Source organism: Chiloscyllium punctatum, chromosome 10 (assembly GCF_047496795.1).
Source record: "Chiloscyllium punctatum isolate Juve2018m chromosome 10, sChiPun1.3, whole genome shotgun sequence".
In the NCBI taxonomy this organism is placed as follows: Eukaryota; Metazoa; Chordata; class Chondrichthyes; order Orectolobiformes; family Hemiscylliidae; genus Chiloscyllium; species Chiloscyllium punctatum.
The window spans coordinates 123,365,914-123,390,096 of NC_092748.1; the positions used below are offsets into that span (position 1 = coordinate 123,365,914).

Genomic DNA, 24,183 nt, shown 5'->3' on the forward strand with positions numbered 1-24,183 from the left:
CAATGATCAGCAAGGCAGTCTTTGTGTGGAGCTGCAGAAAATGGGGGAGATAGTAAACTAGTATTTTGCATCAGTATTTACTGTGGAAAAGGACATGGAAGATATAGAATGTAGGGAAAGAGATGGTGACATCTTGCAAAATGTCCAGGTTACAGAGGAGGAAGTGCTGGATATCTTGAAATGGGTAAGGTGGATAAATCCCCAGGACCTGATCAGGTGTACCCGAGAATTCTGTGGGAAGCTAGAGAAGTGATTGTTGGGCCTCTTGCTGAGATACTTATATCATCGATAGTCACAGGTGAAGAGCCCGAAGACTGGAGGTTGGCAAACATGGTGCCACTGTTTAAGAAGGGCGGTAACAGACTCGGCAAGATGGCGGTGATTCTGTAGAACTGCTGTGGACCTCTCTGCCTAACAGCCAAGGCATACCAGTGTTTTTTGCCATCTCTGGCCAACTTATGTGGTGAAAATATTAGTTTAAAACCTTACGGAGCATATATTTGTTAATATTTGGGAGTGGAAAGGATGCCAAAGGAAAAAGGAGCAAACAAACAGCAGTAGGGAAGACACTCCCCTGCAGCACCTACAACACCCTAGACTGCAGCAGCAGCAGCCTCTCCTGAACCCCCGCCCCCGGGGACCTGACAGACTCACAGGAATTGGCTGCGGTGATGGAGAGACTTATCTTGAAAGTTGCGGCTGCGATTGAGGAAATCCGTGGGGAGATTCGTGCCCAGGTCCAACCTATTGCATCCATGTTGCAGAAGCACGAGCAGGAGATCCAGGTCCTCGGGGAGAGGCTGGAGGAGGTGGAGAGTCGAACTAAGGCCTCGGAAGCTACAATAGAGTCCTCATCCAGTCGGATCCAAGTGCTGGAGCGAGAGGTGCGGGCCTTGCAAAACCATATTGACAACCTCAAAAATTGAGGTCAGAGGATAAATCTCAGAATTGTCGGGCTCCCTGAAGGTGAGCAGCCAGTCAGTTTCTTTGAAAACTGGCTGCCAAAGGTTTTGGGCCTTCACATGGAGTCCAGCAGGCTTCAGATTGAAAGGGCGTATCGGGTTACAGCGCACAGGTCAGGGCCGGTGCAGCATCTCCGCCCAGTCCTAGTGCACTTCCACACATATAGGGACAAGCAAAAAGTCATAGGAAGCTTCCAGATCCCTGGGAAAAGATCTGCAGGCACTGCTGTACAAGGGGTCAAAAATCATGTTTTTTCAGGATTTTTCAGCAGCTGTAATCCGAAAGAGGAAGTCCTTCAATGAAGTTAAAAAGAGGCTGAGGAACCTGGGCATCCAGTACTCCATGAGATACCCCACAGTACTTCGTTTCAGCCACGAGGACTCAGTTTATATACTTGACTTGGTGGATAAGGCTAAAAACTTTGTGGACACTTTAAAATAGATGGATTGGCCTGAAGAATATGGTTAATGTTTGTTCTCTTTTCTATTTTTCCCCATGTTTTCCCTTCCTTTTTTTAATTCCTTTCTTTCTCTCTAATAATTTCCTTTTTGGAAAGGGGGGAAAGACTTTGAAATAAGTTGTTCCTATTTTTTTTAATAACTGGATTTTCTGATGGGAAATTTTGTGGATGTTCTTTGTTGTCGCTCTCCCATTTTTTTGTTTGTTCTGCTTCTCTTTTAGTCACAAGTAATGGTGTCATGAAGCTAGGGATGGGTGGAGTGCTCATCCTGACTTTGTATTTTGATTTAAGGATCATCTCCTTGTTTTTTTCTGGGGCACAATCCAGGTTTGAAGGAGCTGTGAAGGAGGGGATGGGTAGGGTGAGTGCCCCCTATGGGCAGGGGGAAGAGTCTTCCATTCAAGGTTTTATAGTTGGTTTTCTTTGTAGTTTTTTGGTAGAAATAGTTGTTTATAGTTATGATAGAGTAGTTTTTGTATACATAATTTTTCAGTTCTATGGGTCTTTATTTACTTATGCTCGGCGCTTTGTAAGCAGGGTTCTCCCTCCGAGGGGTTCAAGGGTGTCTGAAAGGGGATATGGCTAAGTGTCTTATTAAATGGTGCACCTGGAACATTAAGGGAAGTCATTTGCCTATTAAAAGGAAAAAAGTGCTTTCTAGCCTTAAGAGGGAAGGGTTGATATTGCTTTGTTGCAGGAAACCCATCTTGATGATAGAGAACACCTGAAATCACAACAGGGGGGTTATGACCGGGTATTCTTTTCATCCTTTACTACTAAAAGTAGGGGAGTGGCAGTACTTATCCAGAAAAATCTTCCGTTCACATTATTAGAGCAGGTGAAAGATGAGCAGGGACGGTCTGTGATACTTCAAGCCCTGATACATGGGGAGGAATATGGCATTTTAAACGTCTACTGTCTTCCAGCGCATCCCCTCAAATTTTTGATTAGTGCTGTCTCTAAGTTGAGTGCTTTTGGAACACGGCACATTATTACAGGGAGGTATTTTAATTGTCTTTTGGATCAGACAGTGGACAGGATGCCTTGTGTGCTCCAACTATTTTTTTGCAGGCCAAGCAGGTGGTTGACTTATGTGAGGAGTTGGGGCTGGTGGATATTTGGAGATGTCTTCACCCTACCGGCAGGGACTTCACCTTTTTTTCAAACCCACAGAAATGTCACACAAGGATTGACATCTTTCTGGCTCCCTCAGCCCTTCTGGATTCATTTATGAGTTATAAAATTAGGAATAAAGCTATCTCAGATTATGCAGCAGTATATTTGGACGTTAAGGCCAAGAGTGAAGGGCTAGGTTTGTGGCACTGGCATTTGGACCCCTTTCTCCTTAACGATTCCAAATTTGTGGAATATATTTTGAAGGAGTTTCAGGAATTCTTGACTATCAACTCAGGCACGGCTAGTAGTGCTGTGGGAGACAGCTAAGGCCTTTGCTAGGGGTTTAGCTATTTCCTACTCGGCTAGCCGGAAGCGACAGAAGGAGGGACAGCAGCATCTATTTGAGACGCGGTTGAAAGCCGCGGAGGCAGCACATTTTGCGCAGCCTTCAGTGACTAAGCTACAGCGGATCACGGCCCTCCAGGCTGCCTTGAATTCAATACTGACACAAAACACAAAGGAAGAACTTGCTTTTGCTAGACAGAGGCTGCTCAAATATGGGGATAGGCCAGGGAAGTATTTAGCATACCTGACTAGGAAAAAGTGTGCTCCCCAATCCATTACTGCAATCAGAGACAGCATCGGGGTCCTTACATATGATGCTAAAAAGATTAATGAGGCTTTTTGGAGCTTTTACTCTGAATTGTATCGGTCTGAAGGTTGCGAAGACAGGAGTGCTAAAATGGAGACCTTTTTTAAGAACCTGGACCTCCCAGGGGTAACCTTGGAACAGGCCTCTCTCCTTAATGTCCCTTGACAGTTCAGGAAATACAGGAAGCAGCTAGGCAACTTCAGAGTGGGAAAGCACCTGGCCCTGATGGTCTTCCGTGTGAGTTTTATAAGGAGTTTATAGGGATTCTGTCAGGGCCGATCTTGGAGATGTATAATCACTGCTATATGCATGAATACCTACCACCTTCTTTGAGAGAAGCTAATATTTTCTTAATTCTTAAGAAGAGAAAATTCCTGAGGATTGTGCCTCATACAGGCCCATCTCTCTATTAAATTCAGACTTCAAGATTCTGTCCAAGATCTTGGCGCTGAGATTGGAAAGGGTGTTGCCCCATATTATTAAAGAGGACCATTCAGGCTTTATAAAGGGCATTATAACATTAGAAGGTTGCTGAATGTGGTCCAAGTTTGTCAGCAATGATTGATTCAGGGATTTGGTGATTTCCTTCGATGCAGAGAAGGCATTTGACCAGGTGGAATGGCCATATCTTTTTTATGTCTTAGAACAGTTTGGGTTGGGTGGAGTCTTTACTAGGTGGGTGAAGGTTTTATATCGCCAACCTCTAGCCGCAGTCATCACTAACGGGGTGAAGTCTGGGAATTTTACAATTGGTAGGGGTAGTTGACTAGGCTACCCCCCTCACCATTGTTGTTTACATTGGTGATAGAGCCGCTGGCAGAGGCCATTCGTCAGAACGTCCACATAACTGCTCCAGAAGTGGGATCGAGAGCACACAAGATTACACTGTACATGGATGATGTCCTTCTGTTTTTATCGAATCCGATCACCTCCATACCCCATTTAACACAATGTATCAATTCATTTGGGGCTATTTCAGGATATAAGATTAACTTTGCAAAATCGGACGCTATGCCTTTGGGGAACCTTAAGGATGTGCCAGAAATTGAAGGTGGCTCTAAATTCCCTTTTAAGTGGTTCCGGTACCTAGGCATTTTTATTACCCACAAGTTTGATCTGTAATTTTGGACTAACTTTGCTCATTTGCTCGACAATATTAGGAGAGATCTCCAGTGGTGAGAGGCTCTTCCAATTTCATGGCTGGGCCGAATATCTCTCATTAAGATGAATGTTCTTCCTCGTTTGCTTTATCCCATGTGTATGCTCCCTATAATGTTTCCCAGGTCAACGCTGCGGAAGCTTATGGGGTGGTTTGGTTCCTTTGTCTGGCATCGTGGGCGGCCCTTCATCAAACTTACAAAATTACAGCTGCCTCAAGGAGGGGGAGGAGTTGATATCCCAGACATCTTAAGGTATCAATTGAGTTTCCTGCTGTCCTTTGTCTGCAATTGGGTAGGTAACAATCCAAATTCAATATGGCTGGATATTGAGGCCTCCCAAGCAAGTGCCCTCTTATTGACCTGTTGTTCATGGATAAGATGAGGACAGTTATGAACCACTGCTAGAACCCCATTGTCATTAGTACAGTCAAGGCATGGAGGGCGATGTTTATCCAAGACTTTGCCACTTACACCTATAGTTAGCATGCCAGGGTTCCGACCAGGGATGATGGACTCAGAGTTCAAACTATGGGCAGCGAGAGGAGTTTCTAGTTTGGGAGACTTGTTTGAGGGGAAGGTTATGATGTCTTTTGAGCTGAGCCGCAAATACGGATTGCCCAGCAGAGACCTTTCCTTTTTTTCAGGTTAGGGATTTCATCCAGAAGAAGGCCACGCTTCTCACTAAGCCCTATAAACCCGATAAAGAGAGGTTGTTGCTACGTTCCACAAGCACCCTTTCGGTTAGTGCCCTCTATCGCCTGCTGGGTGGCAGGGCTTGGCAGGATATTAATCGGTTATATGAGGTCTGGGAGCAAGAGCTGGGAGTGGAGATCTCTTCTGAAACATGGGAGAACATATGGGAGAATACTCGAAAAATCTTAATCTGTAACAGGACATGCGCTACGCAGTTAAAAATTCTGCGCAGGACTCATCTGGCACCAGACCCATCTGGCGAAGTTTAAAAAAAAGGGGCATCTTAAGTGTGCCCCATCCATTGCTTCTGGACATGCCACAGGCTCCGTGTTTATTGGAGCGCTGCGGCAGGAGAGATAGGGAGGGTATTGAGGACTGAAGTCAAAGTAGACCCGATATCTCTCCTCTTAGGTCTAGAGAATTTACCATCTTTAGACGGGCATGGGAAGAAACTATTTAATATTCTTGCATACTATGCACAGAATAATATTCTGATGAATTGGGAGTCTAAGAACCTGCCGGGCTTGCTGGGATGGCAGAAATTTATTATTATGGAGCACATTCCCTTGGACTTTTTCACAAACATGGTGCACCACATAACAGACAATTTTTATTCAGACATGGCAGCCCTATTTGAGTTATTTGAATATAGATTTATCAGTTATCTTAACTAGGGCGTTTGTTTAACCAGGATGATTAGATTTGTCAAGCCCTGCACCCTGGAGGGGGTCTCCCGAGTTAATAAGGGTATGTATGCAATGCTCCCGTTCCTTTGTTCGGGAGCCTCGCGCCGAGTATAGCTGTTCTGTATTTTGTGGTTTTTTTTGTTTTCTTTTGCTTTTCTTTCTTTTTTTGGTGTTGCTTTGCGGAGTGTTAGAGTTTGCTTTGTATTATAGAGTAGGTTAGTAGTTAGTAGATAGTAGTTGTATTGTAATTTGTGTTTTTTTCTTTTAAGTATACTGATATTTGTGATTGTTTTTTCAATAATTTTATATGTTTGTAAAGTTAAAATAAATTACTAATAAATATATTTACAAAAAAAAAAGGGCAGTAAGGACAAGCCTGGGAACTATAGACCCGTGAGCCTGATCTCGGTGGTGGGCAAGTTGTTGGAGGGACAGGATGTACATGGATTTGGAAAGGCAAGGACTGATGAGGGATAGTCAACATGGCTTTGTGCATGGGAAATCATGTCTCACAAACTTGATTGAGTATTTTGAAGAAGGAACAAAGAGGAATTGATGAGAGCAGAGCAGTAGATGTGATCTATATGGACTTCAGTAAGGCGTTCGAACAAGGTTCCCCATGGGAGACTGATTAGCAAGTCTACATCGCATGGAATACAGGGAGAACTAGTCATTTGGTACAGAACTGACTCAAAAGTAGAAGACAGAGGGTGGTGGTGGAGAGTTGTTTTTCAGACTGGAGGCCTGTGACCAGTGGAGTGCCACAAGGATCAGTGCTGGGTCCTCTACATTTTGTCATTTACATAAATGATTTGGATGCGAGCATAAGAGGTACAGTTAGTAAGTTTGCAGATGACACCAAAATTGGAGGTGTAGTGGACAGCAAAGAGGATTACCCTCAGATTACAACAGGATCTTGACCAGATGGGCCAATGGGCTGAGAAGTGGCAGATGGAGTTTAATTCAGATAAATGCGAAGTGCTGCATTTTGGGAAAGCAAATCTTAGCAGGATTTATACACTGAATGGTAAGGTCCGAGGGAGTGTTGCTGAACAAAGAGACCTTGGAGTGCAGGTTCATAGCTCCTTGAAAGTGGAGTTGCAGGTAGATAGGATAGTGAAGAAGGCGTTTGGTATGCTTTCCTTTATTGGTCAGAGTATTGAGTACAGGAGTTGGGAGGTCATGTTGCGGCTGTACAGAACATTGGTTAGGCCACTGTTGGAATGTTGCGTGCAATTCTGGTCTCCTTCCTATCGAAAAGATGTTGTGAAACTTCAAAGTGTTCAGTTTCCACATTGTAAGTAATCTAATCTAAAAAAAAGCAGGGTAGTGGAATTGACATTTATCAGTTTAGCAGTAATCGCATTGAATAGTAGCGCAGATATGGGGTGAATATCAGCTTCATTGGGACAGATGTGTTTTTAAAAATGGGCGGCACGGTGGCACAGTGGTTAGCACTGCTGCCTCACAGCGCCAGAGACCTGGATTCAATTCCCGCCTCAGGCGACTGACTGTGTGGAGTTTGCATGTTCTCCCCGTGTCTGTGTGGGTTTCCTCCGGGCGCTTCGGTTTCCTCCCACAGTCCAAAGATGTGCAGGTCAGGTGAATTGGCCATGCTAAATTGCCCGTAGTGTTAGGTAAGGGGTATGGGTGGGTTGCGCTTCGGCGGGTCGGTCTGGACTTGTTGGGCCGAAGGGCCAGTTTCCACACTGTAAATAATCTAATCTAAAAAAAAGATTTACAAGAATGTTGCCAGGGTTGGAGGATTTGAGCTATAGGGAAACGCTGAACAGGCCGGGGCTGTTATCCCTGAAGCGTCGGAGGCTGAGAGGTGACCTTATAGAGGTTTACAAAATTATGAGGGACATGGACAGGGTAAATAGGCAAAGTCTTTTCCCCGGGGTCGGGGTGTCCAGAACTAGAGGGCATAGGTTTAGAGTGAGAGGGGAAAGGTATAAAAGAGACCTAAGGGGCAACTTTTTCACACAGAAGGTGGTACATGTATGGAATGAGCTGTCAGAGGAAGTGGTGGAGGCTGGTACAATTGCAACATTTAAGAGGCATTTGGATGGATATATGAATAGGATGGGTTTGGAGGGATATGGATTAGTGGTGCTGGAAGAGCAATTCTTCGATCGCCTCCGCCTCCGAGCTTACTTTCACAATCAGGATTCCTGCCCACCTTCCAAGCACCCCTTCGCCCACCTCCAACACACTGCATCCACCTGGACACCCCACGCTGGCCTATTTCCTGCCCTCGACCTCTTCATTTCCAACTGCCGCCGGGACATTAACTGCCTCAACCTGCGTACCCCCCTCCCCCACTCCAACCTCTCACCCTCACAACGTGCAGCCCTCCAATCCCAACCTCACCATCAAGCCAGCGGATAAAGGGGGCGTAGTGGTAGTCTGGCGCACTGACCTCTACTCCACTGAAGCCAAACGCCAACTCGAGGACACCTCTTCCTACTGCCGCCTTGACCATGACCCCACCCCCCCCCCCCCCCATCACCAAACCATCATCTCCCAGACCATACAGAACCTCATCACCTCAGGAGATCTCCCACCCACAGCTTCCAACCTCATAGTCTGGGAACCCTGCACTGCCCAGTTCTACCTCCTTCCCAAGATCCACAAGCCTGACCACCCTATTGTCTCAGCATGCTCCTGCCCCACTGAACTCATCTCTACCTACCTCGACACTGTCCTATCCCCCTAGTCCAGGAACTCCCCACATACGTTCGAGACACCACCCACGCCCTCCACCTCCTCCAAGACTTCCGTTTCCCCGGCCCCCAACGCCTCATCTTTACCATGGATATCCAATCCCTCTATACCTCCATCCGCCCTGGCCAGGGCCTCCAAGCCCTCCGTTTTTTCCTCTCCAGACGTCCCCAACAGTACCCTTCCACCGACACTCTCATTCATTTGGCCGAACTGGTCCTCACCCTTAACAATTTCTCCTTCGAATCCTCCCACTTCCTCCAGACCAAAGGGGTAGCCATGGGCACCCGTATGGGCCCCAGCTATGCCTGTCTCTTTGTTGGCTACGTAGAACAGTTGATCTTCCGTAATTACACCGGCACCACTCCCCACCTCTTCCTCCGCTACATTGATGACTGCATTGACGCCACCTCATGCTCCCGCGAGGAGGTTGAGCAATTCATCAACTTCAACACATTCCACCCTGACCTTAAATTTACCTGGACCATCTCTGACACCTCCCTCCCCTTCCTGGACCTCTCCATCTCCATTAAGGACGACCGACTTGACACTGACATTTTTTACAAACCCACCGATTCCCATAGCTACCTGGATTACACCTCTTCCCACCCTACCTCTTGCAAAAATGCCATCCCGTATTCCCAGTTCCTCCGCCTCTGCCATATCTGCTCCCAGGAGGACCAGTTCCAGCACAGAACACACCAGATGGCCTCCTTCTTTAGAGACCGCAATTTCCCTTCCCACGTGGTTAAAGATGCCCTCCAACGCATCTCGTCCACATCCCGCACCTCCGCCCTCAGACCCCACCCCTCCAACCGTAACAAGGACAGAACGCCCCTGGTGCTCACCTTCCACCCTACCAACCTTCGCATAAACCAAATCATCTGCCAATATTTCCGCCACCTCCAAAAAGACCCCACCACCAGGGATATATTTCCCTCCCCGCCCCTTTCCGCCTTCCGCAAAGACCGTTCCCTCTGTGACTACCTGGCCATGTCCACGCCCCCCAACAACCCACCCTCCCATCCTGGCACCTTCACCTGCCACCGCAGGAACTGTAAAACCTGCGCCCACACCTCCTCCCTCACCTCTATCCAAGGCCCTAAAGGAGCCTTCCACATCCATCAAAGTTTTACCTGCACATCCACTAATATCATTTATTGTATCCATTGCTCCCGATGCGGTCTCCTCTACATTGGGGAGACTGGGCGCCTACTAGCAGAGCGCTTTAGGGAACATCTCCGGGATACCCGCACCAATCAACCACACCGCCCCGTGGCCCAACATTTCAATTCCCCCTCCCACTCTGCCAAGGACATGGAGGTCCTGGGCCTCCTTCACTGCCGCTCCCTCACCACCAGACGCCTGGAGGAAGAATGCCTCATCTTCTGCCTCGGAACACTTCAACCCCAGGGCATCAATGTGGACTTCAACAGTTTCCTCATTTCCCCTTCCCACAACTCATCCTAGTTCCAAACTTCCAGCTCAGCAATGTCCCCATGACTTGTCCGGACTTGTCCTACCTGCCTATCTCCTTTTCCACCTATCCACTTCACCCACCTCCCTGAACTATCACCTTTATTCCCTCCCCCACTCACCTATGCTACTTTCTCCCCACCTCCACCCTCCTCTCACATATCTCTCCACGCTTCAGGCTCTCTGCCTTTATTCCTGATGAAGGGCTTTTGTCCGAAACGTTGATTTCGCTGCTCCTTGGATGCTGCCTGAACTGCTGTGCTCTTCCAGCACCACTAATCCAGAATCTGGTTTCCAGCATCGGCAGTCATTGTTTTTACCTTGGAGGGATATGGGCCGGGTGCTGGCAGGTGGAACTAGATTGGGTTGGGATATCTGGTCGGCATGGAAGGGTTGAACCGAAGGGTCTGTTTCCATGCTGTACATCTCTATGACTCTATGACAATTCAGATAAAATTGCTAAGTGGCTAATCTATCTCAGCCTCCTCTGAGGGTTCCCAGCATCATTGAAGACACCCTCAGCCAAGTTGATTCACTCCACATGATATCAAGAGAAAACTGAAGCTACTGCATTCGGCAAAGGCTACAGACCCTAACAACAGCCTGGCAATGACAAAGATGCCTTGTGCTCCATAATGTGTAGCAGCTCTAGCTCAGCTGTTCAAATACAGCTACAACACTAGCATCTACCTGATAATATGGAAAATTTCCCTGGCAAGTCCTGTACACAAAAAGCAGAACAAATTTAGCACAGTTAATCACTGCTCCATCAATTTACCCTCAGTCATCGGTACAGTGATGGAAGAGCTTACTTGCTTATCTGCACTCTAATGCATTTTCATCTGTCCTATAGTGTAAGACAGAGAATGGTGTACATTATCCAGGCTTGGGCTGACAAGTGACACTTGCACTTTAAAAGTGCCCAGCAGTGACCATTTCCAATAACTTGGAGGTGTCAGTGTTGGACTGGGATGGACAAGGTTAAAAATCACACAACACCAGGTTATAGTCCAACGGTTTAGTTTGAAACACAAGCTTTCGGAGCACTGTTTCTTCCTCAAGTGGTTGTGGTCAATGGAAATCATACAACCTGTTGGACTATAATCTGGTGTTCTGTGATTTCCATCTTCAAGAAGGGATTCTAACCTCTGTACCTTGGCATTCAATAGTATCATCATCAGTGAATCCCCCAAGAGCAATATCATTTTGGGGGAGTTGGACCATGATCATTGACCAGAAACTGGACTAGTCATAGAATCAAACAGTCAGAGTTATACAGAATGGAAACAGGCCCTTTAGCCCAACTCGTCCACATTCATCAGGTTTCCTAAACTGAACTAGTCCCATTTGCTTACATTTGGCCTATAACTCTCTATACCTTTCTGACCCAGGCACCTGTCAAATGTCTTTTAAATGTTGTAGCTGTACTCGCTTCTGCAACTTCCTCATACTTACCAACTGCTGTGTGAAAAAGTTGCCCATTGGGTCCCTTTTAAATCTTTACCTTCTTACCTTAAAATTATGCCCTCTAGTTTTGGACTGCCCTATCCTGGGGAGAAAACTTTGGTTATTCATCTTATCTATACCCCTCATGATTTTATAAACTTCTACAATGTCACCCCTCAGCCTCAAGGGAAGAAAGCCCCAGCCTATCCAGCTTTTCCTTATAACTCAAAGCCTCCAATCTTGGACACATCCTTGTAAATGTTTTTGCACTCTTTCCAGTTTAATAGCATCCTTTATATAGCAAGGTGACCAGAATCATATGCAGTACTCCAAATGTGGCCTTATCAATTCCTTGTTCTGCAGTAATCTGACATCCCAACTCCTGTACACAATGCTGTGGCTGATAAAGGCAAGCATGCCAAACACCTTCTTCACCACCCTGTCGGTGACACTATTTTCAAGGAATTATGAATCTGCACCCCCTACGTCTCTCCCATTGACAAAACACGCCAGAGGAGAAAGTGAGGACTGCAGATGCTGGAGATCAGAGTCAATGGTGTGGTCCCGGAAAAGTACAGCAGGTCAGGCAGCAACCGAGGAGCAGGGGAGAATCGACATTTCAGGCATAAGCCCTCATTCCTGATGAAGGGCTTATGCCTGAAATGTCAATTCTCCTGCTCTTCGGATGCTGCCTGACCTTCTGTACTTTTCCAGCACCACACTCTCAACTCAAAATTCCCCAGAGTTCTATGTTATGGACTAAGCCAACACTCAAAACATGCTTAAGCAGGCAGCACAAACCATAACGTTGCAATTTGTTTCAGTAATTGTACAGTGAAAATTACCCAGAGTAAGTTAGCAAGGTTAAAAATGTATTCACAAAATTACACAATGAAACACAAAGAACAGAATAAAGAACCCTACAGAACTCAGTCTATCCAAACTAGACTTAATTATGCTGTTCTAAATATACACAACAGTCCCAATAAGCAAACCCTTTTGAAACACAGTTAAACACTACTTCAACATCAGAAGTATCCGGAATAAGGTAGGTGAGCTTGCAGCATGGACAGGTACCTGGGACTTCGATGTTGTGGCCATTTCGGAGACATGGATAGAGCAAGGTGAGGAATGGATGTTGCAGAGTCCAGAATTTAGATCTTTCATTAAGAACAGGCAAGGCGGTAAAAGAGGGGGAGGTGTGGCCTTGTTAGTCAAGGATAGTATAACAATGGCTGAAAGAACTTTTGACGAGGACTCATCTACTGGAGTAGTGTGGGCTGAGATTAGAAACAGGAGAGGAGAGGTCATACTGCTTGGAGTTTTTTATAGGCCTCCGCAGAGTTCCTGGAGGCGGAAGAGAGGATTGGCAAAATTATTCTGGGTAGGAGTGAAAGGGACAGGGTGGTCATTTTGGGGGACTTTAACTTCCCCAACATTGACTGGAAATCCTATAACTCTAGTACATTGGATGGATCAATTTTTGTCCAATGTGTACAGGAGGGTTTCCTGACACAGTATGTCGAAGGACCGACAAGAGGGGAAGCCCCACTGGATCTGGTGCTTGGTAACGAACAAGGCCAGGTGTTTGATTTAGTTGTAGGTGAGCACTTTGGAGAGAGTGACCATCATTCAATTACTTTTAGTTTAGCGATGGAAAGGGATAGGTACATGCCACAGGTCAAGAGTTATCAATGGGGCAAGGGCAATTATAATGCAATTAGGCAAGAATTAGGATGCATAAAATGTGGTAGCAAAATGCATGGGATGCAGACAATGGAAATGTGGAGGAGAAAGTGAGGACTGCAGATGCTGGAGATCAGAGCTGAAAATGTGTTGCTGGAAAAGCGCAGCAGGTCAGGCAGCATCCAAGGAGCAGGAAAATCGACGTTTCAGGCATGAGCCTGAAGAAGGGCTCATGAATGGAAATGTGGAGCTGGTTTAAGGAATCGTTATTGCGTGTCATTGATAGTTATTCCCCTGTCAGGCAAGAAGGAAGTGATAGGTAAGGGAACCGTGGTTTACTACAGAAATTGCATCTCTTGTTAAGCAGAAGGAGGAGGCTTATGTGTTGCTGAGGCAAGATGGTTCAGATGATGCGATGGAGAGTTACAGATCAGCTAGGAAGGATTTAAAGACAGAATTAATAAGAGCAAAGAGAGGACACGAGCAGTCTTTAGCAAATAGAATAAAGGAGAACTCTAAAGCTTTCTATAGGTATGTGAGGAGTAGAGGGATGATTAGGGAAGGAATAGGGCCAGTCAAAGACAGAAGTGGGAAGTTGAGTGTGGACCCTGTAGAGATCGGAGAGGTGCTACATGAACATTTCTCATCAGTTTTCACTCAGGAAAAGGAGAATATTGTAGAGGAGAAGAACGAGGTACAAGATATTACACAAGGAAGGATTGAGGTTAGTTACGAATAGGTGTTATCAATTCTAGGAGTGAAAGTAGACAACTCCCCTGGGCCAGATGGGATTTATCCAAGGATTCTCTGGGAAGTTAGGGAGGAGACAGCACAGCCTTTGGCTTTGACATTTAAGTCATCATTGTCTACAGGTTTAATAGCTGAGGACTGGAGGATTGCAAATGTTGTGCCCTTGTTTAAGAAGGGCAGCAAAGATGACCCAGGTAATTATAGACCAGTGAGCCTTACTTCTGTTTTAGGAAAGGTTTTGGAAAGGATTATGAGAGATAAGATTTATAATCATCTAGCGAGCAAGAATTTGATTTCAGATAGTCAACATGGTTTCGTCAAGGGCAGGTCATGTCTCACAAACCTCATTGAGTTTTTTGAGAAGGTGACCAAGCATGTAGATGAGGATAGGGCAGTTGACGTTGTATATATGGACTTCAGTAAAGCTTTTGATAAGGTTCCACATGGTAGGCTTTTGGAGAAAATGCAGAGGCATGGGATTGAGGGTGATTTAGCAGTTTGGATTAGAAACTGGCTTTCTGAAAGAAGGCAGCGAGTGGTACTTGATGGAAAATATTCAGTCTGGAGTCCAGTTACTAGTGGTGTGCCACAAGGATCTGCTTTGGGACCACTGCTGTTTGTCATTTTTATAAATGACTTAGACACAGGCATGGGTGGATGGATTAGTAAATTTGCAGACGACACTAAAGTTGGTGGAGTAGTGGACTGTTTGGAAGAATGTTACAGGTTGCAGGGGGACTTGGATAAACTGCAGGCTGAGAGGTGGCAAATGGAGTTCAATGCAGCTAAAAGAGAGGTGATGCACTTTGGGAAGAATAACAGGAAGGCACAGTAATGGGTCAATGGAAAGATTCTTGGTAGCGTAGATGTGCAGAGGCAGCTTGGAGTCCATGTACATAGATTCCTGGAAGTTGCCATCCAGGTTGATAGTGCTTAAGAAGGTATACGGTATGTTAGATTTCATTCATAGAGGGATTGAGTTCTGGAGCCGCAATATCATGCTGCAATTATGCAAAATGCAGATGCGGCCACACTTGGAATATTGTGTACAGTTTTGGCCGCCCCATTACAGAAAGGATGTGGAAGCAGTGGAAAAGGTGCAGAGAAGATTTACCAGGATGTTGCCTGGCCTGGAGGGAAGGTCTTATGAGGAAAGGCTGAGAGACTTGGGTCTGTAGTCATTGGAAAGAAGGCGGCTAAGAGGGTTTTGATAAAGACATACAAGGTGATCAGAGGATTAAATAGGGTAGACAGTGAAAGTCTTTTTCTTAGGATGATGACGTCAGCTTGTACGAGGGGGCATAACTACAAATTGATAGATCTAAGACAGATGTCAGAGGCAAGTTCTTTACCAGAGAGTGGTATGGGCGTGGAATGGCCTACCTGCTAAGGTAGTCAACTCAGCCACATTAGGGGGATTTAAACAATCCTTAGATAAGCAAATACATGATGATGGGAGAGTGTAGGGGGACGAGCTGAGAATAGTTCACAGGTCGGCACAACATCAAGGGCCAAAGGGCCTGTTCTGTGCTGTATTGTTCTATGTTCTACTTTAAAGTTAGAAGGTCAGAGAGAGAAAGACTTTGTTTCCACACAGCTCACTGCTGAACTCCCAGCTAGTTCTAGACTGAACTAAGCTGCTCAGCTAGAGAGTTGACCGCTCCCTTTCATTATACAGGTCACTTCTAAAACATGACCACTTTGGCCTGAAGTCTGATCTGTTTACATATAAATAGAAAGGCCTCTCAATACCCTTTAATCTCTGTACCAAACCAGTCTAATCGGCACTGAGAGTTGTTTATTATACCTCTGAAAAAAATCGAAGGACATATTATCCTTGAGAAAAGGAACACCTTTTAGAAATAAGAAATCAGCTTTGTGACACCTATCATTAACTGTACAAGTCCTGCCCTCGTTTGTCTTACCAAAATGCAACATCCCACATTTATCTAAATTAAACTCCATCTGCCATTCCTCTCCCTACTGGTCTAGTTGATCAAGATCCCAATGTACCTTAAGATAACGTCTTTAAGTATCCACTAAACCACCAACTTTAGTTGTCAAAGTCAGAAGTTACACGACACCAGGTTATAGTGACTTCACCTAACAAAGGAGCAACATTCCAAAAGTTTGTAATTTCAAATAAATCTGTTGGACTATAACCTAGTGTCATGTGACTTCTGACTTTGTCCACCCCAGTCCAACACAGACATCTCCACAACAATTTTATTGTATCTGCAAACTTACTAACCATGCCTCCTATATTCTCACCCAAATCACTTATCTAAATGATAAATAACAGTGGACCCAGCACCGCTCCTTGCAGCATACCACTGGTCACAGGCCTCCAGTCTGAAGAACAACCCTCTGCCATTACTCTCTGCCTCTCACTGTCAATTTTGTATCCAATTGGCTAGCTCTCCCTGGACCCCATGTGATCGAACCTTACTAACCAGTCTACCATGCGGAACCTTGTTGAAGGCTTTGCTAAAGTCCATGTAGACAATGTCTACCGCTCTACCTTGATCTACCTTCTTGGCCACCTCTACAAAAAACTCAATCAAGTTTGAGAGAGACAATTTCCTATGCACAAAGCCATGCTGACTATCCAGAATCGGTCTTTGCCTTTCTAAATGCATGTATATTCTGTATCTCAGAATCCATTCAACAACTTACCCACCACGGACATCAGGCTCAACAGTCTGTAGTTCCCTCACTTTTCCATTCAGCCTTTCTTAAATAATGGCACAACATTAGCCATCCTCCAGTCTTATAGCATCTCACCTGTGGTTGTAGAAGATACAAATATCTCTGCTGGGGACCCTGCAATTTCTTTCCTAACTTCCCACAATACCCAGAGATACACTTACATCGAAAATAGAACAAGATAGCACAGTACAGGCTCTTTGGCCCTCAATGTTGTGCCAACCTTTTATCCTACTCTAAGATCAAACTAACCTACATTCCATTCATTTTACTATCATCCATGTGTCTATCCACTTGGTCAGGTCTCAGGGATTTATCTATCTTTTTGCGTAGAACATATAGAACATAGAACATTACAGCGCAGTATAGGCCCTTTGGTCCCTGACATTGTGCTGACCTTTGGAACCAATCTGAAGCCCATCTATCCGACACTATTCCATTTTGATCCCTTAAAGTTGACGAGTCTACTACTGTTGCAGGCAGTGTGTTTCACACCCCTACTACTCTCCGAGTAAAGAAACTACCTCTGACATCTGTCCTATATCTATCACCCCTCAATTTAAACTTATGTCCTCTCGTGCTAGCAATCATCACCATTTGATGGTAAAAGCTCTCACTGTCCACCCTCTCATTATCTTGTATGTTTCAATTAAGTCACCTCTCAATGAAAACAGACCTCTCCTCCATACCAGGCAACATCCTCTTTGAACCCTCTTCCAAAGCTTCTTATAATGCGGTGACCAGAACTGTACGCTATACTTCAAGTGCGGCCGCACCAGAGTTTTGTACAGCTGCAGCATAGCTTCGTGGCTCCGAAACTCAATCCCTCTCCCAGTAAAAGCTAACACACCGTATGCCTTCTTAACAACCCTATCAACCTGGGTGTCAACTTTCAGGGATCTATGTACATGGACACCGAGATCTCTCTGCTCATCTACACTACCAAGAATCTTACCATTAGCCCAGTATGCTTTATTCCTGTTGCTCTTTTCAAAGTTACACTTTTCACTTTGCTGCATTAAACTCGATTTGCCATCTCTCAGCCCAGCTCTGCAGCTTATCTATGTCCCTTTGTAACATACAACATCCTTCAGCTGTATCCACAACTTTACCAACTTTAGTGTCATCCACAAATTTACTAACCCATCCTTCTACACCCTCATCCAGGTCATTTATAAAAATGACAAACAGCAGTGGACCCAAAACAGATCCTTGCGGTACACCACTGCAACTGAACTCCAGGATGAACATATCCCACCAACCACCACCCTCTATCTTCTTTCAGCCAGCCTATTTTGGATCCAAACCGCTAAATCACCCTCAATCCCATGCCTCTGTATTTGTGCAATAGCCTACTATGAGGAACCTTATCAAACGCCTTACTGAAATCCATATACACATCAACCACTTAACACTCATCCATCTGTTTGGTCACTATCTCAAATTACTCAATGAGGGCTTGTGAGGCACGACTTGCCTTTCACAAAACTGTGCTGGCTATCCCTAATCAACTTACTCCTCTCCAGATGATTATAAACTATATCACTTGTAACCTTTCCCAAAGTAAGGTTCACTGGTCTATAATTACCAGGGTTGTCTCTATTCCCCTTCTTGAACAAGGGGACAACATTAGCTATCCTCCAGCCTTCTGGCACTATTCCTGTCGACAATGATGACATAAGAATCAAACCCAAAGGCTCTGCAATCTCCTGCCAGCTTTCCAGAGAATCCTAGGATAAATCCCACTTGGCCCAGGGGACTTATGTATTTTCACACTTTCCAGAATTATGCACTTTAAGACCTCCAGCACCTCCTCTTCTGTAATATGGAATCAAGACATTATTATTTATTTCCCCAACCTCCTTAGCTTTCATGTCCTTCTCCAAAGCGCAGCACAGTGGCTCAGTGGTTAGCTCTGCTGCCTCATTGCACCAGGGGTCCCAGGTTGATTCTAGCCATGGTCATTCTAGCCTGAAGGGCTTTTGCCCAAAACGTCGATTTCAAAGCTACTTGGCTGCTGACTGAACTGCTGTGCTCTTCCAGCACCACTAATCCAGAATCTGGTTTCCAGCATCTGCAGTCATTGTTTTTACCACATAGAATACACAGCCAGGTCACTCTGCTTCTGCACCTCTTTGGAATTATACCCCTTATTTTATATTGTTTACTATTTTTGTCTTTCCAAAATGTATCACTTCACACTTCTCTGTATCGAAATTCATCTGCCACCTCTCCAGCCAATCTGTGTTCTTTTGAAGTTCTACACTGTCTTCTTCGCATTTTACCATGTCTTCATCAGATCGATTCAGGGGATGTGGCTGCCACTGGCTATGTCAGTATTTACTGCCAATCCCTAGGTCCCCAGAGGTACACTCAAGACTCAACCACATTACCATGGGTCTGGAGTTGGTGAAGAGGTGAGGTATGCATACTATCTTTGCTACAGGACATTAATGAACCAGAAGAACTTTTACAACAATTGACGGTAGTTCCATCGCTAAACCCCCACCCCAGACTAGATTTTTATTCAAGAATTCCCATGGTGGAATTCAAATCCATTGAGTCAGGTGTTAACCTGGGATTCTGGATTACTAGTCCAATGACATTACTGCTGTATCAACACCTCAGATTCATACAGCAGAGAAATAGACCCTTCGGTCCAACTCATCCATATTGTCTAGCCATCCCAATCCGACCTAGTCCCGTTTGCCAGCATTTAGCCCATATCCCTCTGAACCCTTCCTATTCATATGCCCAACCATATGTCTTTTACATGTTTGAAATATAGCCGCCTCCACCACTTTCTCCGTCAGCTCATTCGGTACACTTAGCACCCATTGCATGAAATAGTAACCTCTCAGGTCTTTTTTAAATCCTTCCCCCTCACTTTATCTATGTCCTCTAGTCACCTCTTATTAAATTTCCCTTCCAAGTTTTGTGTCATCTGCAAACTTTGACATTGTCCACTGCACATCAGTATCTAGATCATTAGTCATTATCTGGAAAAGCAAGGGTATGAATTCTATCCCCAGGGAACTTCACTTAAGCCTTTTTCCAGCCAGAAAGACATTCATTGATCACTTCAGTTTCCTAACACTCAGCCATTTTTGTATGGATATTGCTACTGTCCCTTTCATTCCATTGGCTATGACTTTTCTCACAAATCTGTCATATGGCACTGATTTGAATGCTTACTCAAAGTCCACGTAGTTACCAACAATAGTATTATCCTCACTGACCTTTTCAAAACAAACTCGCACACATGTTAGCTAAACACAACCTCTTTAGACACCCACACTGGTTGATCAGGAAGAGCCGATCTTTTACCTTGTGACTGCTATTTCTATCATGAATAGCTTTTTCTATCTTATCAAGGAACCTCATGACTACCTTCTTAAGGTCACCTTGCAGGCTCAGTGATGCTCATATCCCATGAACGAATAAACAAAAAAATGAAGTCTGGGGTCAGACTGCATTTGGAATATTGTGAGCAGTTTTGGGCCTGGTATCTAAGTAATGACATGCTGGCCTTGGGGGAAGTCCAAAGAAGATTTACTAGAACAATCCCAGAAATGAAGGGCTTTTCATATGAGAAATGGTTGGGGACTCTAGGTCTCTACTTGATGGAATTTAGAAGGATGAATGGGGAGAAGGATTGAAACTTACTAAAAACTGACAGGCCTAGATAGAGTGGATATGGAGATGTTTCTTTTAATAGTAGAAACGATGATCTGAGTGCACAGCCTCAGAATGAATCATAGAATCCCTACAGTGTGGAAACAGCCAATGTGGCCCAACAAGTCCACACCGACTCTCCGAAGAGTAACCCAGACTTATCCTCCTACCCTATTTCTCTATATTTCCCCTGACTAATGCACCTAACCTTCACATCCCTGAACAGTGTGGGCAATTTAGCATGGCCAATTCACCTAATCTGCAGATCTTTGGACTGTGGGAGAAAACCAGAGGAAATCCACGCAGACCCGGGGAGAATACACAAAGAATCAAACCCGGGACCCTGGTGCTGTGAGGCAGCACTGCTAACCACTGAGCCACTGTATATCTTAAGCAAGATGAATGAAAGAATCAGAGTATTACTCAAACAGTGAATGACTAGAATTTCGAGTTGCAGAGGGATCAAGTTTTCTTGTGCAAGAATCACAAAAAGTTAGTGTATAGATACAGCTGGTAATTAAGAATGCTAATTGAACGCTATCCTTTATTTTGAGAGGAATTTAACTTAAAAATAAAGAGGTTGTGCTTCATTTATACAGAGTATTCATGAGTCTCCTTATTTACGGAAGAAAAGATTGGAGGTGGAACAGTACCTGGGGAATCAGTGGGTTGTTTTCAGAAGACACACTGGACAGGCTGGGCTTTTTTGCACTGGAGCTTAGGAGAATTAGTGGTGAATTGGTTGAAGTATATGAGCTATTAAATGAAGTCTCTTGTGTTGAGCTGATAATATCCCTACCTCTGAAGCAAGAAACCCAGGTTCAAGTCCCACCTGCCCTAGAAGTCGGTAATAACATCTCCAAACAAGTTGTTTGAAAAGTAAGATCTTGAATAGTCTGAGGAGATGGATGTGAACAAATGAAGGGATGACTCTTTAGAATTGAAATGAAGAGGAATTTCTTCAATCACAGGATGGTTAACCTGTGAAATTCATTGCCACAGAGAGCTGTGGAGGCCAAGTCATTGAGTGATTTAAGACAGATATAGATTGGTTATGATCGGTAAAGGGATCAAGTGTAAAGGGGAGAAGGTCGGAGAATGAGGTTAAAAACATATCAGCCATAACTGAAAAGTGGAGTAGACTCAATGGGCCGAATGGCCAAATTGCCAAATTCTGCTCCTCTATTTTATTGTCTTATTTCTGGGGTGCAGTCCATATAAAGAACTGAAACTTCATAGAGAGAGGCATCAGTAATGAACATGGCAAAGGTTATCCAAGGTAACTCTTTGCCACATCTTCCCTAACATTATTACCATCATTCTGATGTCACAGTCATCCACACATAATTCACAGAACATAGAACAGTACAGCACAGGACAGACTCTTTGGTCCTCAATATGTGCCAACTTCTAATCCTACTCTAAGATCAAACTAACCTACATACCCTTCAATTTACTATCATCCATGTGCCTATTCAAAAGTCGCTTAAATGTCCCTAATGTATCTGAATTGACGACCACCACTGGCAGTGAATTTCTACCTATGCACCACTCTCTGTGTAAAGAACTGACCTCTGACATCTCACCTAAACATTCCTCAAATCACCCTAAGGTTATGTCCCCTTGTGACAGCCATTTCTGCCCTGGGAAAAAATTTTTGACTATTCACTCTATCTATGCCTCTCGTCATTTGTACACCTCTATCAAATCACCTCTCATCTTTCTTCACTCCAATGAGAAAAGCCTCAGCTCCCTCAAACTTTCTTCATAAGACATGCCCTTTAGTCCAGGCAGTATCCTGGTAAATCTCCTCTGCATCCTCTCTAAAGCTTCCACATACTTCCTATAATGAGGTGGCCTGAATGAACACAATATTCCAAATGTGTCTAACCAGGACTCTATAGAGCTGCAGCTTAACCTCACAGCTCTTAAAATCAATCTCCTTGCTAATGAAAGCCAACACACCATACGACTTCTTGACAACCCTGTCAACTTTGAGGGAATCTATCGACCTGGACCCCAAGATTCCTCTGTTCTTCCACACTGACAAGGATCTTGCCTTTAACCCTGCATTTTGTATTTAAATTCGACCTTCCAAAATGAATCACTTCACACTTTTCCAGGTTGGATTCATCTGCCACTTATCAGCCCAATTTTTATATAGTCAATGTCCCATTGCAACTCATAACAGCCCTCCACACTATCCACTATCCCAACAACCTTTGTGTTATCAGCAAACTTACTAAACCACCACTCCACTTCCTCATCTAAGTAATTTATGAAAATCACAGAGGTCCCAGAACAAATCACTGCGGAATACCACTGGTCACCGAACTCCAGGCTGAATACTTTCCATCTACAACCACCCTCTGTCTTCAATGGGCAATCCAATTCTGTATCCAGATAGTCAAATTTCCTGTATCCCATGCCTCCTTACTTTCTGAATAAGCCTACAATGGAAAACCTTATCACATGCCTTGCTAAAATTATCAAATGTTTTGCTAAGATTCAACCCCTCTTTAGCCAACATATTGCTATCATTCTTGGCCCAAATGTCTCTATTGTATACAATTATTGACTGACAGCCATCACGCCACATGCCAATGCTTCCTGTTTCAGTTGCTAGAACATAGCTGATAGATTTTCAAGTTCACTCAGCCTCAAAACAGCTGCCCTTCAAACACGCCTCAGCAATTTCGTAATATCCTATGGGACCCAGCCGCAATGAATTTCAACATTTTAACTTTTTCCTTACACATGAGCAATAAATTTTCCATTGTTGTGAAGCTGAAGACATGTACTGCATCTTTAAGACAGAGTGAATGTTGTTCTGAACTGAGAGATTACAAGGACCTGTGTAAATGACTAGATGGCAGTGACTAGATGGAAAATTGAAAAAAAGTAACATGTGGCTGTGAAATGGATACCTGCGTTTTGGTTGCTGTTTTGACAACAATTCAAATTTAACCAATCAGTTTAAATTATGCCCCTGGATACTAAAACCCGATCGAGCTGGAATGTATAGTTTTGCCAACATCAAACCAAAGAGGTGATCTGATGTTGAGGATATAAAAATGCAGACATTTTGAAAATTGCAGAGAGAGCAACTGCCATCGAGAGAGACCCAAGAAATTAGCAAACACTCTCTATCAAAGGTATCTTTTCATATGAAACATACTCGCAGTAAAAAGAAAGAAGGCAACCCAGGGAATTCAGTACCCAGGGAGTGCCACCCTACAGGTACTCTGCCTCTATTCCTGATGAAAGGCTTTTGCCCGAAAAGTCGATTTTCCTGCTCCTCAGATGCTGCCTGAACTGCTGTGATTTTCCAGCACCACTCTAATCTTTTATCAAGTTGGAGGCAGGTAATAAGCAGTTAAGACAAATGTGGGGCTTAGATTTGTGAATAGTTGTTGTTTAATGTTCACTTTTAAGGTTAAAAATAAAATGATGCAATTTTCTTTAAATAGTGGAATTTGGAAATTCTCTGTCACTCATATGTTAACAGACTACAAGGTGAGGTGAGCTCTTCAGGATGTTTGGTTTAGTTAACAGGGGTTCACCGCCATGTCATAACACCATGGAGTATCAGACACAGCAAAATGGATACACTGAAGGTTACAGGAAGGATGGCATCTGGAAAACATATTTATATTTAACTGTTGGTTATAATAAAATTGACAAACAAGCCTCACCTCATCATCCTTTGCAGCAAACACCTGCAGCACCTGCCGTCCGACATAATAATGCTGCAGAACCTGTAATTCACAGAAAAAGTAATATCAACTTGAATTTATATAACTTATATTTATAAAGCACCTTTAAGGGTTAGGGTTTACATGTCCCATGGTGCTTCATAACAGCATTATAAAAGTATGGCACCAAGCCACATACATAGATATTAACGTTGATGGCCAAAATCCTCTTCAGGGCTGGTAAATAATCCAAATGCCTTGACCAGCATTCAAAGTACACAGGTGGAGTAAACAA

At 44.3% G+C, this 24,183-nt stretch overlaps 1 protein-coding gene across 3 annotated transcripts in view; it reads right to left on the bottom strand.

The window, feature by feature from the left end:
- The window catches only part of xrcc5 (X-ray repair complementing defective repair in Chinese hamster cells 5), a 398,838-nt gene that overhangs the window by 188,427 nt on the left and 186,228 nt on the right, over positions 1 to 24,183 (bottom strand). For all 3 annotated transcript variants that reach the window (XR_011961734.1, XM_072580078.1, XM_072580075.1), the window contains exon 10: positions 23,889 to 23,951. Coding sequence is in view for 2 of the 3 variants with exons in the window: in XM_072580078.1 (XP_072436179.1) it covers positions 23,889 to 23,951 (63 nt within the window). In the remaining variant the exon portion in view is untranslated. The remainder of the gene's footprint in view (positions 1 to 23,888; positions 23,952 to 24,183) is intronic.